Here is a 14,581-nt window from a genome sequence, read left to right on the forward strand (position 1 = left end):
GAGAACTGGCCTTTTCTGCAGTGGCTCCCTGTATGTGGAATGTTCTCCCCCGGGAAGTTCGCCTGGCCCCCTGTTGCATATCTTTAGGTTCCAGGCAAAAACATTCCTCTTCTCCCAGGTCTTTGACTAATTAAACAATCTATGGCCTTTTAAACACTTTGTGTGCACGGTGTGTGTCTTATTGTTTTGTTTGTTACTATGTCACATATTTTTATCTATTTATGCTGCAAACCACCCTGTGATCCTTGGTTGTAGAGCGATATATAAATTTAATAAATACATTTCTGTGTTTGCTGGGCAGCTGCATAAGCATTTTCTAATTCATGGTAGAGCATGTATTTTGCAGGTTCAATCCCTGGTATCTTGGGTTAGGGCTGTGAAAGACTCCAGCCTCAAACCCTGGAAAACTGCCACCAATAGGTGTCAACAATACTAGATGGACCCTTTGGCTTGACTCGCTTGTTGTGTCACAAATTGCAGTCTTACCTGGCAGATGGCAGGTAGCTGCCACCATTAAGCATAGTAGAAATGGGGCATTGCTGAGGTGGGTAGCTGGACTGGGAAGCCATGAACGTGCCCAGCAGCAACATACTGGGTTAAAGAGCAACTGTTGGCAAGGAAGGACAACTCCTCATCAAAGTGGGAAAGAGGTTAAAGTACCGTATTTTTCGCCCTATAGGACGCACCGTCCCATAAGGCGCACCTAGTTTTTTTTTGGGGGGGGGGGAATAAAGGGGAAAAAATTATTTTTCCCCCCAGGCGCGGGGCTGGGGCTGGGGAGGCCCGAGCTTCCCCCGACCCCAGCCCCCAAACAGGCAGCTCTCTGCAAGCCGCGGGAGCCCAGCGCTGGCTCCCGCTGCTTGTGGAGAGGTCCGCGAAGCCTGGACACGCTGATCTCAGGGTGCGCAGGCTTCGGCATGCAGGCAACTCTCCGCAAGTAGCGGGAGCGCTCCCGCTGCTTGCGGAGGGGTCCACGAAGCCTGGAGAGCGAGAGGGGTCGGTGCGCACCGACCCCTCTCGCTCTCCAGGCTTCAGCGAAAGCCTGCATTCGCCCCATAGGACGCACATACATTTCCCCTTCATTTTTGGAGGGGAAAAAGTGCGTCCTATAGGGCGAAAAATACGGTAATCAAGTGTGCCCCAGCAGCAGCAACTGGACTTACCAGACTAGTCTGATGAACACCAGTAGCACAGGTGCAGAAGCAGGATGTTGTCTCGTTATCAATACGAACAGAGCAAGTGGTTTGAGGGCAATTGTGCCCAATAGAGCTGGGCAATATATAGATATATTGCCCAAAACCGGTTTGAAGTCCTTATCATGATGGCAGTTTCATAATTTTTGACCTGACAATATATTGCGAATCATGGTGTGTGTGTGTGTGTGCACATGCAAGATGCAAAAATGACAGTGTAGGAAAAACCATGAAGCCAGCCAATGCCTCTACATAGCTCTATCTTTATTTCAGACATTGTGATATATCAGTACATCACGATGTTTAGCTAGTGGTATATTGTGAAGTTAAAAACCAGATATCTCCCAGCCCTGTTCACCTCTACATAAAAAGGTAAAGGGACCCATTAGGTCCAGTCGTGACCGACTCTGGGGTTGCGGTTCTCATCTCACTTTATTGGCCGAGGGAGCCGACGTAGAGCTTCCGGGTCATGTGGCCAGCATGACTAAGCCGCTTCTGGGGAACCAGAGCAGCACATGGAAACACTGTTTACCTTCCTGCCAGAGCAGTACCTATTTATCTACTTGCACTTGGACGTGCTTTCGAACTGCTAGGTTGGCAGGAGCAGGGAACGAGCAACGGGAGCTCACCCTGTTGTGGGGATTCGAACCACCGATCTTCTGATCGGCAAGTCATAGGCTCTGTGGTTTAACCCACAGCGCCACCCACGTCCCTCACCACTACATAGTTCTGTCCTTATTTCAGATGTCATGATATATCAGTATATTGCGATGTTTAGCTGGTGATATATCACAGTGTTGAAAGCCAGATATCGCCCTGCCCTTGTGCCCAACATCGGAGTATTCAGAGCCTAGTTATTTGTGGAACTTGTCGGTATCGCTAATGAACAGACACATTCTTTCCCTCCTTTCCCTCTTTTTGCAAGCTCTACGTTTTCCTCTGTCCTGCTGATGTGATGTGGAAAGTTGCATGGTAGATGCTGCACCTTAATTCAAATGCGACCACCATTGCTAAACTTACTTCTGGACAAATTCTTCCAACAGGCCTCTGTTTGCCAACATCTGCATTAGTGTGAATCCTGCAAAAACAGAAGTTATTTTTATAGGGTATAATAGGCATGTGCCTTGATTGACGTTCTCTCTCTCTCTCTCTCTCTCTCTCTCTCTCCCCCTCTTTCTCTCTCCCCATTCCCTCCCACCCTTTATTTGGGTCTGGCAGCACCACTGTGCAGCAGTCCAGCTGCAGGATTTCGGGGATCACCAGCAAGTGCTCCAGCAGCAGCAGCTCCAGTGAATCTGAGAGCAGTTCAGAATCCGACTCAGAGAGTGAAAGCAGTTCTACCGAGAGCGACAGCAAGAAGCCCTCTCATTACTCCAGCCCAGAGGTAAGGAGTTCTGCATCTTTCACTCCTGTTGAAACATAATCAGCAAGAAGTTAAGTTTCCGAATCAGTGGAACCTTTGTCCCAAGTAATGTGTTTAGTTAGGATCAAGGAGGTTTTATGCAGTGCTTTAAAAAAAAAAAAGGTGCCAGATCTCACCATGAAGTTGTTACCGTAAGTGCCACACCTTTAACACACTTTTTACATGGGGGAGGGTGGGGGTGGGGAAGGTGCCAGTACTGTAGAAAAAAGCACTGGTTTTATGTGGCATCTTGGTGGGTGACTTCCCCATGCCTTAAGTGTGGCATTTTGTGCAGTTGAGGAATTGTGAAAAAAAACGCTATTAAAAAATCATTTTCAGCCCTGTTGGAAACACAAGGCAGCCTTGAGCCACTAAGCCTATGAGACTAAAATAAAAGAATGCATATGCTTTTATGCAAATTTCAGGGCATGGCTGAGCACTGTGCATGTTTAGCAGTATGTCCTATATGAAGTATGAATGCAATATATCCTATATTTCAAGCACACACACCCCCAAGCTTACTACATTGGCAAACATCATTCCTGTAGCGTTTCACTCCTGTGACAAAAAGACCACTCCCCCATGTTCCTGGTCCACTCCCCCATGTTCCTGGTCCACTACCCCACTGTTCCTAGTATACATACAGCTTCTAAGCCTCAGTTTTAGTCATTCATCTAAAACATTTATATACCGCCTTGTATGAATAACCTTAAGGCCATTTAGGAAAAAAAATGAAAAGCAAGTAGCAATACCAGCAAAGCAAACAGCAGATAATAGCTGGGATAAAATAACATATGGTGCACTCCAGACACCACTGAACTACAGCTCCCAATATCCCTGTTTTAGTTTTTGTCCAGAAAACCCGGACAACGCACCTTGCTCTGAAAACTTTCCTGGGAAGCAAGTCCCATTGAACCTAGTGGGGGCCATTTCTGAATAGGCATTGTGGGATTGTGCTGTTAAAAGAGATTTAAAAAATAGTTATTAAATATTCACAGTAAACGCAGGAATACTTCCTTCGGATGGGGCTTTGTGTTCATGTTTCTGAATAAGATTGAAGAGTAACATCTGTTCAACCTTGCAACTCCGCCTGAATTCAGTGGTTCACGCTTGTTTCTAAGGTCATTTGTTTCTGTTGGTAGTGGAGGAACACCATTAATCAATGCCTACGCTATACTAATAAAAGTCATTAACTGTACATGTTGTCTTTCATATGGTTTCCTCCCTTTTCTATTCTGAGAGGAGCCCAAGTCAGTTCTAGACAAACTTATGAAGGGTAGTTCTCTTTATGGAATCTCCATGTACAAAGGGGGTGCACTTGTGAATATTAGATGCTGGTATTCAAGCCAGGAGACCATCCCCATCATGTTTTGCTTGTGAGTGATTGAGAAATCTGGCTGCCACTGTGGGAAATGAAGTGATGGATATTCTATTATGGTAATAGAATAGCCACACTTTTTAGTTAAATAATATTTTTATTTGCTGGCCATGAAAAGAATAACCAGTTCCTTAAGAGTATAAAAGCACTGTAAAGTCTCTACTGTATAAGCTGGAGTGTTATGAAATGTTTGAAGTTTCAAACTTTATTTTCCTAGCCTGAACAGCCATCGTCAAACAAGTGGCAGCTGGATAAATGGTTAAATAAGGTTACTTCACACAAAGCACCTATTCTGAACCAAAACGGACTGGAGCTCTTTCAGTGTTACAGCAAAAGGAAAGATGAAGGGCAAGACTGTGAACATTTGCCTCCCATTTGCCAAACCGGTCTCAGAGATAAAGAGGTTAAGAATCCCAGCAAGGAGGACCTGAGGCCTAGGACAGCTAACAAAGCCCCAGGGCATAAAGGAGGGAAGCAGAAATCGCCTCCTACGGCTGCTGCCATTTCTGGAGATAGTGGTCCTCTGAGGAGGACAGCCTGCAAAAAACAACCAAGAAGGACAGAGAGGACCTCTGGTGGTGATATCTTAAATGGCCATGCAGCTGATGATCTTGACTTGAACCAAGTACATTTGGAAAATAATACCACATATGAACAACCTAAAACCAGGCCTTGCAACAACAAAGCTGAGCACAGGAAGGAAACACGTGCTGCCTGCGAAAAGAGGCGTACAAGGGGGTCAGGTAAAACAGCACCCAAATCCAAGGAATTTATTGAGACAGATTCTTCGTCTTCAACGTCCTCAGATACAGATTCTCATTCAGAACAAGAGGATTACCCTTTACACAAGCCTCAGACTGTGACCTCAGCATCAGCTGGAAGTGACCAGAAGCTGAAGGACCCTGGGAGTAATAATACCAACAAAGCAAACAGCAGTTGCAGTGCCTTTGGTTCAGTTAACACCAGGACTAGTAACGATATAGCAAAGGAACTGGAAGAGCAGTTTTACACCCTGGTTCCATTCGGTCGGAACGAGCTCCTATCTCCCCTGAAAGACACAGACGAAGTGAAAGCACTTTGGGTCAAAATTGATTTGACTCTTTTGACCAGAATTCCACAGCACTTACCTGAGGAGCCACTGCAAATTAATGCTGGAGTTAAAGAAGCAATCAGTATGCAGCACAACATAGTTACTGATCTGCCGGCAGAAAAGGTCATCCCCAAATCTAGAAGGAAACGCAAGGTAGGCTCCTTAGATTTGTTTTTAATTTTTAAAGGGCTAAAGGGAAATGCTTGGTTGCATCTAAAGTGTATGCCTGTACAGTGGTACCTCAGGTTAAGTACTTAATTCGTTCCGGAGGTCCGTACTTAACCTGAAACTGTTCTTAACCTGAAGCACCACTTTAGCTAATGGGGCCTCCTGCTGCCGCCACGCCGCCGGAGCATGATTTCTGTTCTCATCCTGAAGCAAAGTTCTTAACCTGAAACACTATTTCTGGGTTAGTGGAGTCTGTAACTTGAAGCGTATGTAACCTGAAGCGTATGTAAACCTGAGGTACCACTGTATAAGTTTCCTGGGTTGTATCCAGTGCTATGTGAGCAGAGTTCTACCTGCACAACAGGACATCCATTTCCTCCTCTCCTCTCACCCCGTCATTCTCACAGTCTGCTCCAGAGGGTCCCCCAACCCTCTGGAGCTGATTTTGATGGTGTGAGGGGGATAGAAGAGACAAGAGAGGACATTCCATTGCATTCATGGAAGTCTGTTGTGCCAACACAGCTGTAGCATTGAGTCTACAGCCCTTATCCTTCAGTCATTATACTGGCTCACAGCATATCCAGGGGTGGTGGAGGTAAAATTTAGTCAGTCCACATTTTGCAAACCTACCATATTTCAAAACCAAAATGCAAATAAGATTTCATGTATTTTAGGAGAAACCCCTAAATGATCCCCTAAGAACTTTGAAAGTTATAAAGAGATTAGATTATTTTTTTAAAAAAAAAAGTAATGCAGATGAGGCCTACATTTCTGTTTAAAGGTAAAGGTAAAGGGACCCCTGACCATTAGATCCAGTCGTGGCCAACTCTGGGGTTGCAGCGCTCATCTCGCTTTATTGGCTGAGGGAGCCGGCGTACAGCTTCTGGGTCATGTGGCCAGCATGACTAAGCCGCTTCTGACAAACCAGAGTAGCGCATGGACATGCCGTTTACCTTCCCGCTGGAGCGGTACCTATTTATCTACTTGCACTTTGACGTGCTTTCGAACTGCTAGGTTGGCAGGAGCAGGAACCGAGCAACGGGAGCTCACCCCGTCGTGGGGATTTGAACCGCCGACCTTCTGATCGGCAAGCCCTAGGCTCTGTGGTTTAACCCACAGCGCCACCCGAGTCCCTTACACATTTTTGTTTAGCATACAGTTAATTCCTAACTTGACCCTAAAGTTAGAGTACCCATCTGATCAGGATCACCCAGCTTATTGGGGTAGCGCCATGTACCCACCTTCTCTAGGACGGTGTTGCTCCCACTTGCTAGGATGGGGAGGGGAGGCTGGCAGCAATGTTGGGCTTTGTTAGGTCCCCCTGCCAACAGAACCACAACATTTATCACATACATACCTGATTTCCCCCAAAAGTCCTATATGCACTGGTGATTTGTTATGTGTTGGGGAGCAGTGATGCCACACTCATTGGGGCAGCGATGAGGCAGAGTGAAATGGCACTAAGGACAGAGAAGCTCCAGGTTGGCAGGAGTCATTGTCAAGGAGCACTACTGAAAGTAAACAATGTGCCCTTTAATTAATATAAATAAACAAATGTTGACGCAGAAGGAGTTGTTATGTTCCTAATTGTGAATAACTGACATGGCTTAATACTTAATATATGTACACACACACACACACACACATATGAACATGCATGCATCCTACCAAAATTTGTAAGCACCACAGTGTTCAATAAATAGTAATATTCAACATCTATACCATTACCTGCACAATTCGATATATGATGGAGCCTTTTCTTCCCTTAGTATGAAAATGAGGAAGAAAACAGGGAGAGCAAGAAGATTCACACTGAGCAAGAGTGCTCTTCACATTTACTTGCTTCGGCCCAAGTTGCTTCTGCACCAAATAATTGCAATATGATTAAAAACAGGTATGTGTTTCTTGTGTTAGATGAGATTCGGTCTTTTAAAATTCAGTGTAAATGATGCTTGGTATCTAAAGGGAAATGATTTTGCATATTGGTGCAATTTACTGTCAAAATGTGTTAACTTCTACTTACAATTACTGGATTTCGTTCAAAATATTTATTTGTTGTTATGGCATATGAAAAAATCTTAGCATTGTAAATATCTGCAGCAAAAAAGGGGGCATGTTAAACTGATTATTTAAAACTGCCACTTGGCTTGAACCTTCAGGGTAGGACAGGATGCAATCATTTAAAACCATTTCTAGAGGTGTGGCATGCTGATACCTTCATCTTGATTGTCAGTGGCTGCGGTATAGTGATGCCAGCCTAGCCCGCGCAACCAAGCAGAGCAGGGCCACACTGAAACGTCTGCCCACCTGTTCAGGGGGAGCTCAGCCAGCTGGCTCTTGGCAGGTGGAGAGGAGCACCAGGTTGGGCTCCGCTGAGGTCGCCTGTGTGGGGGTGCCTGGTTTGCACCCCCTCAAAAATTGTGTATCCAGGGCCACAACCCCTCTGGCACTTCCACACATGTACTACGCCTCTGACAGTGGCATTCATCACCTGAGACTGCTATTCGAATGTAGCTGGATTCCTGTAGATGTCAATTTAAATGATCTATTGTGAAAGCTTTTAGCATGGTTGAAGTTGCAGTTCACACTGGTGCTACAAGAGAACCAGAATTATTCAGTGGCAAATTTATGTGGGAAGTGGACATCGCTCAACAGTAGAGCACGTTATGTGCATGCAGATAGTCCCAACTTCTCCAGCTAAAAATAGCAGGTGCTGGGAAACATTTCTGCCCGACACCTAGGACAGTCACTTTGAGATAGATAGTACTGGGCTGAGTGATCCAGTGGCCTGACTCTGTTTAAGGCAGATTCATATGTTGATATACTTCTATTAGGGATTGGGCTTCGTGGGGTTTATTTATGGGAATTCATTGCAGGGCTTGTTGGTTCCTCTGTGGCCTGTTCCTCCCTAAGGCAGACAGGCTGCTTGTGTTGATGTCATCAGCATATGCCATTGTCTAGGTGCCTCTGTCCATATTGTGTGTAAATTAAGAGAAGGTGACAAAATGACGCTGGCATGGCGCTAGAGAATTGTGTTTGCTGTCACAAGTGATGTTATGGCCATTAAAGGTAAAGGTAAAGGTACCCCTGCCCGTACGGGCCAGTCTTGACAGACTCTGGGGTTGTGCGCCCATCTCACTTAAGAGGCCAGGGGCCAGCGCTGTCCGGAGACACTTCCGGGTCACGTGGCCAGCGTGACAAAGCTGCATCTGGTGAGCCAGAGCCGCACACGGAAACGCCGTTTACCTTCCCGCTGGTAAGCGGTCCCTATTTATCTACTTGCACCCGGAGGTGCTTTCGAACTGCTAGGTTGGCAGGCGCTGGGACCGAGCAGCGGGAGCACACCCCGCCGCAGGGATTCGAACCGCCGACCTTTCGATCGGCAAGTCCTAGGCACTGAGGCTTTAACCCACAGCGCCACCTGCATAATGGTGTTATGGCCATTAGGGAACAGTTAACTCAGCTGCGATACTGCATGACTTGTACAATTAGGACTGCGCTTATCTCAAATGATGTGCAAGGAAGATTTGCATTTCTCAATGAAAAATATTTCTTCTGTGATGGGGGAAAGGATTTTTCCCATGACAGAGGTAGTTTCTTGAGGGATTTGGGGGGAAAACACTACTTAATAGACATTTTGCTTGTACAGATGATGTAATTTGAAGTTCACTATCTCGAAAATTAAAGCCTTTAAAAAAAATGTAAAAATCCAGAATGTTACAGAAATGAAAAACCATATTATAAACTCAGAGTTAGCAGACTGTTCAGTCCACAGTCTTACCCTGCCATGTTGTTTTCCAGCTAGACTATTATGTTTTATGGGTATTTCTTACCTCTTTATAGATGCAATAGAGCACAATATGTGCTTAATCTAGTCAGGAAAAAATATGGGGCAAAATATACTTCGTTTTATAGCACTGTTTTAGTGTTCTAAGTTAATTTAGCAGGTCCTCTCTCTGTTCATTAATTTATCTTATTAGTCTTTAAAATCTGGAAGCACTATGCTTCATAATTTAGAAGCCTTTTTTATAGGTTATCACCCAGCATTCAGCCTACTCCAACGTGGACATGTGTAAAAGGTAAAACCGTGCTTCCGAAACAGTGCTCTGCTGCTAGTTTAAAATGCAAACATTTTAATATGTGTTTTCCTTCCTCTTGTAAATGTGCACTTTATGTGAGGAGTGCAAAGAGTTTCACAGCATGGCTGCCTCACCTGCAGCAGTGCTATCATCCCATTGAGTTACTGAAGGATGAGCCTTGGGATCCCTTCCAAGTCTACAGTTCTATGATTCTATGAAATGCTCCTCACTCTCAACTTTTTAAAATCCAGTACTTAATTTATGCCCTTTTATGTTACACCTTCTTCACTGAGCTCAGGGTGGTCACCTAGTCCCTTCTGACCCTCATTTTATCCTCACAATTACCCTGTGGGATAGGTTAGGCTGAAAGAGAGCAACTGGCCTAAAGCCATGCAGATTGCATCATGACTTAGAAGGGATTCTATCCCAATCCTAGCCTAACACACTAATGCAGGTGTAGCTCACATGATGCCCTCCACTATTGTCCATGCAGGCTGGGACTGATAGGAGCTGTATTTCAACAAGGTTTGTAGGACACGGCATCACTACTCCTGCCTTAACCATTATACAGCAGTAGCTCTTACAGCGCAATGAACCTTCACTTCAAAGTAGGTCTCACCAAGTTCAGTGGGGGTTACTCCTAGGTAAATGGATACAGGATTTCAGTCTTAACCATTTTCTTATAAATAAAATGATAGAATGCCCTCAGCTTTTAAAAATACATATTTAAATAAGCATTTATGTGTGAAATGTTGTGCCGATTTTTTATTTTTAATGGGACGGACAGGAAATAAACTAATTTCTCTATTCCTAACCCAATATTAATGTCGAACACTTGTGTTCTGGTCTTTTGGTTCTGCCGCTAAATAATGTTACTCTGGGTCAGAATGTCTAGGCCACAATGTGGCTGTGAAACAGAAACAAATGATAAAAATTATTGTCTGTTGAACTTTGCTCTAGGAGCAATAAGTAACAGCAAACTGCAGAATGCCGGAATGGTTTGATTTTGTGGAGAAAGCTGCACTTAGAGCATTGTAGTGCATATTTATCAATTTCCTTCTTTGTGCTCTTTTGGCTTTTTGCTCTTTACCAGCTCCATGAGCCTATATTTCGCTCTCCTCAAACTCTGAATCAAATTAAGTTAACAGCACTATCAGAACCTGGTCAGCAAGTTCAGAGAAATTTCAGCCACTTAGAAGGACATTTCTCCGTTTCAGCCAACATGAGGTTTATCAGCCTGACTTATGAAGTGTCACCTGTGATTGCAAAATTGTACTCCATAACCTAAACCTACTCTTAAAAGCTTCATCTTATTTTCCAACCATCTTTTAAAACAATAGCTAGCAACTCTTCATTTCTGTTATAAGTACTTGGATAGATACTAACCCCCGAATTGTAGTTTGCTTCTAGAATAAAAGAGAACAATAATCTAGAGCTTTGCTGCTCATGCTGCAAAAGTTGTTTCCAGATGAAACATTGGTCAGCAGAGTTCATCCCTCCAGTAATCTGAAACCGATAGTGTTCATAATATATAAAATGTTTATTTCCTCCCAAGTGGCATTTGTGACCATCCATTACTGTAATTTCCATTTCCAGCTTGGCAACACCAATAAATAAAAATGAGAAAATGCTTCGATCGCCTGTTTCACCCATCTCTGATGCATCAAAGCACAAATTCTCTGGTGATGATCTAACGTCTTCTAGCAAGCCTCAGGGTGGCAACCTATTATCTTCCATATCCTCAATAAAAAAACACAAGAATGAGATTCGATCCCACTTGCACCAAGGAGATTTCAATGTAAGTTTTGATAACAACGTAATTACCATAATAAGAGCGCCTGTTGCTTTAAAAACCTGCCCATCTACTTTTGGTCTGTGAGTCTCATTTCTGCTAGAGGTATGGTCATATTTGGGACGGTGTGAGAGAGCCTTCTCAGTGGCAGTGCAGAGTGTGCATGCAAAATGCAGCTGGCCTCCCTCCTAGTGTTCTGATGCTGTGCAGCCTAAAAACTTGTTGCAGCAGCAAGCCTTTGGTCTTATGAGCTGCTTAACTTAGTGCTTCCGTCACATTCATTTTTGTTCATTTCTATCCGCTAGTCATCTGTGTATTTTATTGTTGTTTTTTAAAATGTGATTCTGCATAATCCTTGTTGTTGTTTAGCCATTTTGACTGGAAATGAAAAGCCAAGGTATAAATCTGTAAAATAAGCACACATTTGAATAGCAAGATTAGCAGCAATGTTGTGTGCATAATTACGTATGTGCAGCCCAAGCCTATGCACAAGAGGATGAAGGCATACAAGGTTACTCTCCATTTTCCAGTTCAGCAGCTTCCCTTTGAATCATCTAAGCCACTTCTTAATCAAGGAGCAGTTAAAAATTGCTCTTCTTCATTCAGTGAAACAAACATTCCTATGTGTTTTTATATTAGACTGCAGTGTTTAGTGTATGGGGAAAAAACTTGCTATCTATTAAAAAGTTGCCCCAACTAATCAGGCAGCAGATTTTTTTTAAGGTTTCATAAAAATAATTAACCTTTTCATTACAAAAAAATCTGCTGCATGCTTAATTTATAGTTAAGAATACTTAAAAGGGGGAAAATGCGTGAATTTATAACTGGTTACTGATTGCCTCCTTTACTATTTCTTCAGAAAGCAATGTACATCAATTCAGAAAATTCTGTACTCTGTAGTAAGGCACAGTGCCAAAAGGAGCCCTGGTCACCTGTATCTATTATGCACAAAGACTGTAGAAGAACAAAGCTTATCTTTAATGATGGGTGAGTAGAGTGGGGAGTTTCCTCTAGAGATTCATGTTTCATTCCCTCTATTTCTGATGTTCAGGCTGTGAGTGTTGCTGCTTTTGTGAAGGGAAGGTGGTAATTACATATTTTCTCTGTAATAAGAAAACTCAGTTCTCCTCCAGTTGTTCATCTACAGCAGTTCCACTGCCACCATTCAATCTCCCTTCTGAACTTTCCATTCTGAACCCTTAGCTCACCAGTAACCCAGTAACTGTGGGGTACTGGCGTGGTTCACAGCACAGCCATGTACTCTGCTTAATAAAAGTATCTACATTTATCTATTACATGTTTGCTCTCGCCTATCATTACTTGCTCTCTAGCTTCATATTTTTTTTCCATTTAATAAATGTATTGCCAATTCGATGGTTCGTAATTGAATATGTGAACTAGCGCCATTGAAAAGCATTGTTTTTTATTCAACATTGGATAATACAACAGACCTGCCTATGGTGATGAGACACCATACTTTCTTTTGTCACCAGGTGCTAAACACTTCTGTGTGAATTCATCCTAAGACTTCCATACTCAGGGCATGACCTGAATCAGCTGAAAACCAGATTTATTGTGTTTTAATATATGCACTATAGTCTGCTGTGATGGGGGTTTGTTTTAATGAGTCTCTCTAAATAATGTCAGGATATGCATTTCTCCATATTTATTGAAAATAAGTTTGTTTATGCTGTTTATTGAGATTTTATTAGTGTTTTTAATGAACCCTTGTAAAATTCTATTCTGCAGTGAAATATAAGATATGGCCCGTGTAAATTGACAAGAAAACACAACAGCTTTGTGAAATTAAATATGTCGGGAGAAAAATGAGTATTTGAATGAAGCTAACAATTAAATTTTTATATTAGAATTTAAGCTGCAGTGCGCTCAGTAAATACATAGCATTGACTTCAGGATATATTTGTTTCTCTGCATACTTCTATTTTTATTTAAATAAATACTTTTGTGTATCCAAAAAAAACCCCTGCTGCATGAATTTAATTCCCCTACCCATCTATCTGTATAATTTATAACAAATTGCATTTGGTACACAAGACAGTCTAAAACCAGTTATTTTAGAATAATTCAAAGTGAATACTGCTGCCATACCAACTTATATGTGTCTGACTGTCTGTAGAAGATAGCAAGTAGTAGAAATGCTTTATTCCTTGCTGTCTTGGAGCAATGTTTTAGAGGAATTGGTAGCAATACAGCTAAAAGTACTTCTTTATGGATAGGCAGTAAATTGTTTGATAATTTCAGCCTCGATTAACCTCGGATATTGTGTGGAGATTGCCCTTGTTAAAGTGAGTACAAAGTTTTAGAGCTTTTTGTGGAGAGATCATTCAACATGTGTAGTCTGACCTGTCATTGTTCATAATACCAATTATAAATACTAATTAGAAACATTTTGAGCCAATACGTTTTTGTCCCCGGGAAGTTTTTAATTATACTACACAGGAATGAAGGGCCTCTTCTGTTTGTTTGATTTAAAACGTATTTTGCAAAGTTATGATTATTGCTGTGATTAGCTCTTTTAAGGGTTCACACTAGAAATTATTCTTAAAGCAAATAACCTATTAACAGTTATTCCTTAAAGAGGCAATGTCTGCAGTCGTTTCTGGGGACTCAAAACCTCATTCTGTGGCCTGCTGATCTGGTATAATAGGTCACAGAATTGGGCTTGATTTGCATATTAATAGCTACTATCTTCTGACTAAGGGATATTGCAAGAAATCAAATGGGGTGCTCGCTTCCTGTTCAGTTTCTTATGTGTAGGTCCAAATTAAACAGGACTCTACTCAAAGACTTCTGTGAGCAGACCCTCCTTGAAATAAACCACAAGCACCCTTCACCACCATCTCCCTCTTTCATTATTCCAGTTACTTCCCTTGAAACCCTTGGGGCAGAAAAAGGAGACAGCTGGTGGTGGAGGCACTCTGCAGCTGGTAGCCAGGTCCCCGGTGGAGTATTTTCCACCAGAGATGGCATTGGGACTACAGATTCCAGCAGTCCTGGTGGAAAAGGATAACACTGCTGTCAATTTCTGCCAGCCAGAAGGCTATCTGAGCCTTTTCTTAGACCAACGTCTTGGATTTCTGGCGCTGTAGATAGGACAAGCAGCCAACTTTTCTTCACTTGCATCTACCATAATTTGCAGCAGCCATTTCCAACACTCAAATGGACTATAAGATAGTGGCTGGGAGAGATGGGGAAAGCCATGCTTGCTTGACCTTCTGGCAGGAGAGTCATTGGGAGAGCAGGAGGGGAAGGCAGCAGGGAGGTTGGCTCTGTGCAGACACACTGGTGGAGCCGTTACGATGTTCCTGCCAGCGCATTTGCACAGTGCTGACCTCCCTGCACCTTGCCCCTCCCACTCTCCCTCCCAGTAAGCAGAACTGACCCATCTGCAGGGAGGTCAAGTAAGCACCTCTGCCTCAGCCCACCATCCTCTGCTGGTAAGATTGCTTGCCAGTTGG

General features: G+C 43.1%; 1 protein-coding gene across 1 annotated transcript in view; it reads left to right on the top strand.

Annotated features, from left to right (window-relative positions):
• AFF3 (ALF transcription elongation factor 3) overlaps nucleotides 1-14,581 on the top strand; it is a 223,992-nt gene that overhangs the window by 188,886 nt on the left and 20,525 nt on the right. The window contains exons 10-14 of the mRNA XM_083735433.1: nucleotides 2,412-2,577; nucleotides 4,191-5,216; nucleotides 7,001-7,125; nucleotides 10,907-11,108; nucleotides 11,962-12,089. Of these exons, the coding sequence (XP_083591559.1) occupies nucleotides 2,412-2,577; nucleotides 4,191-5,216; nucleotides 7,001-7,125; nucleotides 10,907-11,108; nucleotides 11,962-12,089 (1,647 nt within the window). The remainder of the gene's footprint in view (nucleotides 1-2,411; nucleotides 2,578-4,190; nucleotides 5,217-7,000; nucleotides 7,126-10,906; nucleotides 11,109-11,961; nucleotides 12,090-14,581) is intronic.

Source organism: Podarcis gaigeae (genome assembly GCF_964106915.1).
Source record: "Podarcis gaigeae genome assembly, chromosome: 4".
Classification (NCBI taxonomy): domain Eukaryota; kingdom Metazoa; phylum Chordata; class Lepidosauria; order Squamata; family Lacertidae; genus Podarcis; species Podarcis gaigeae.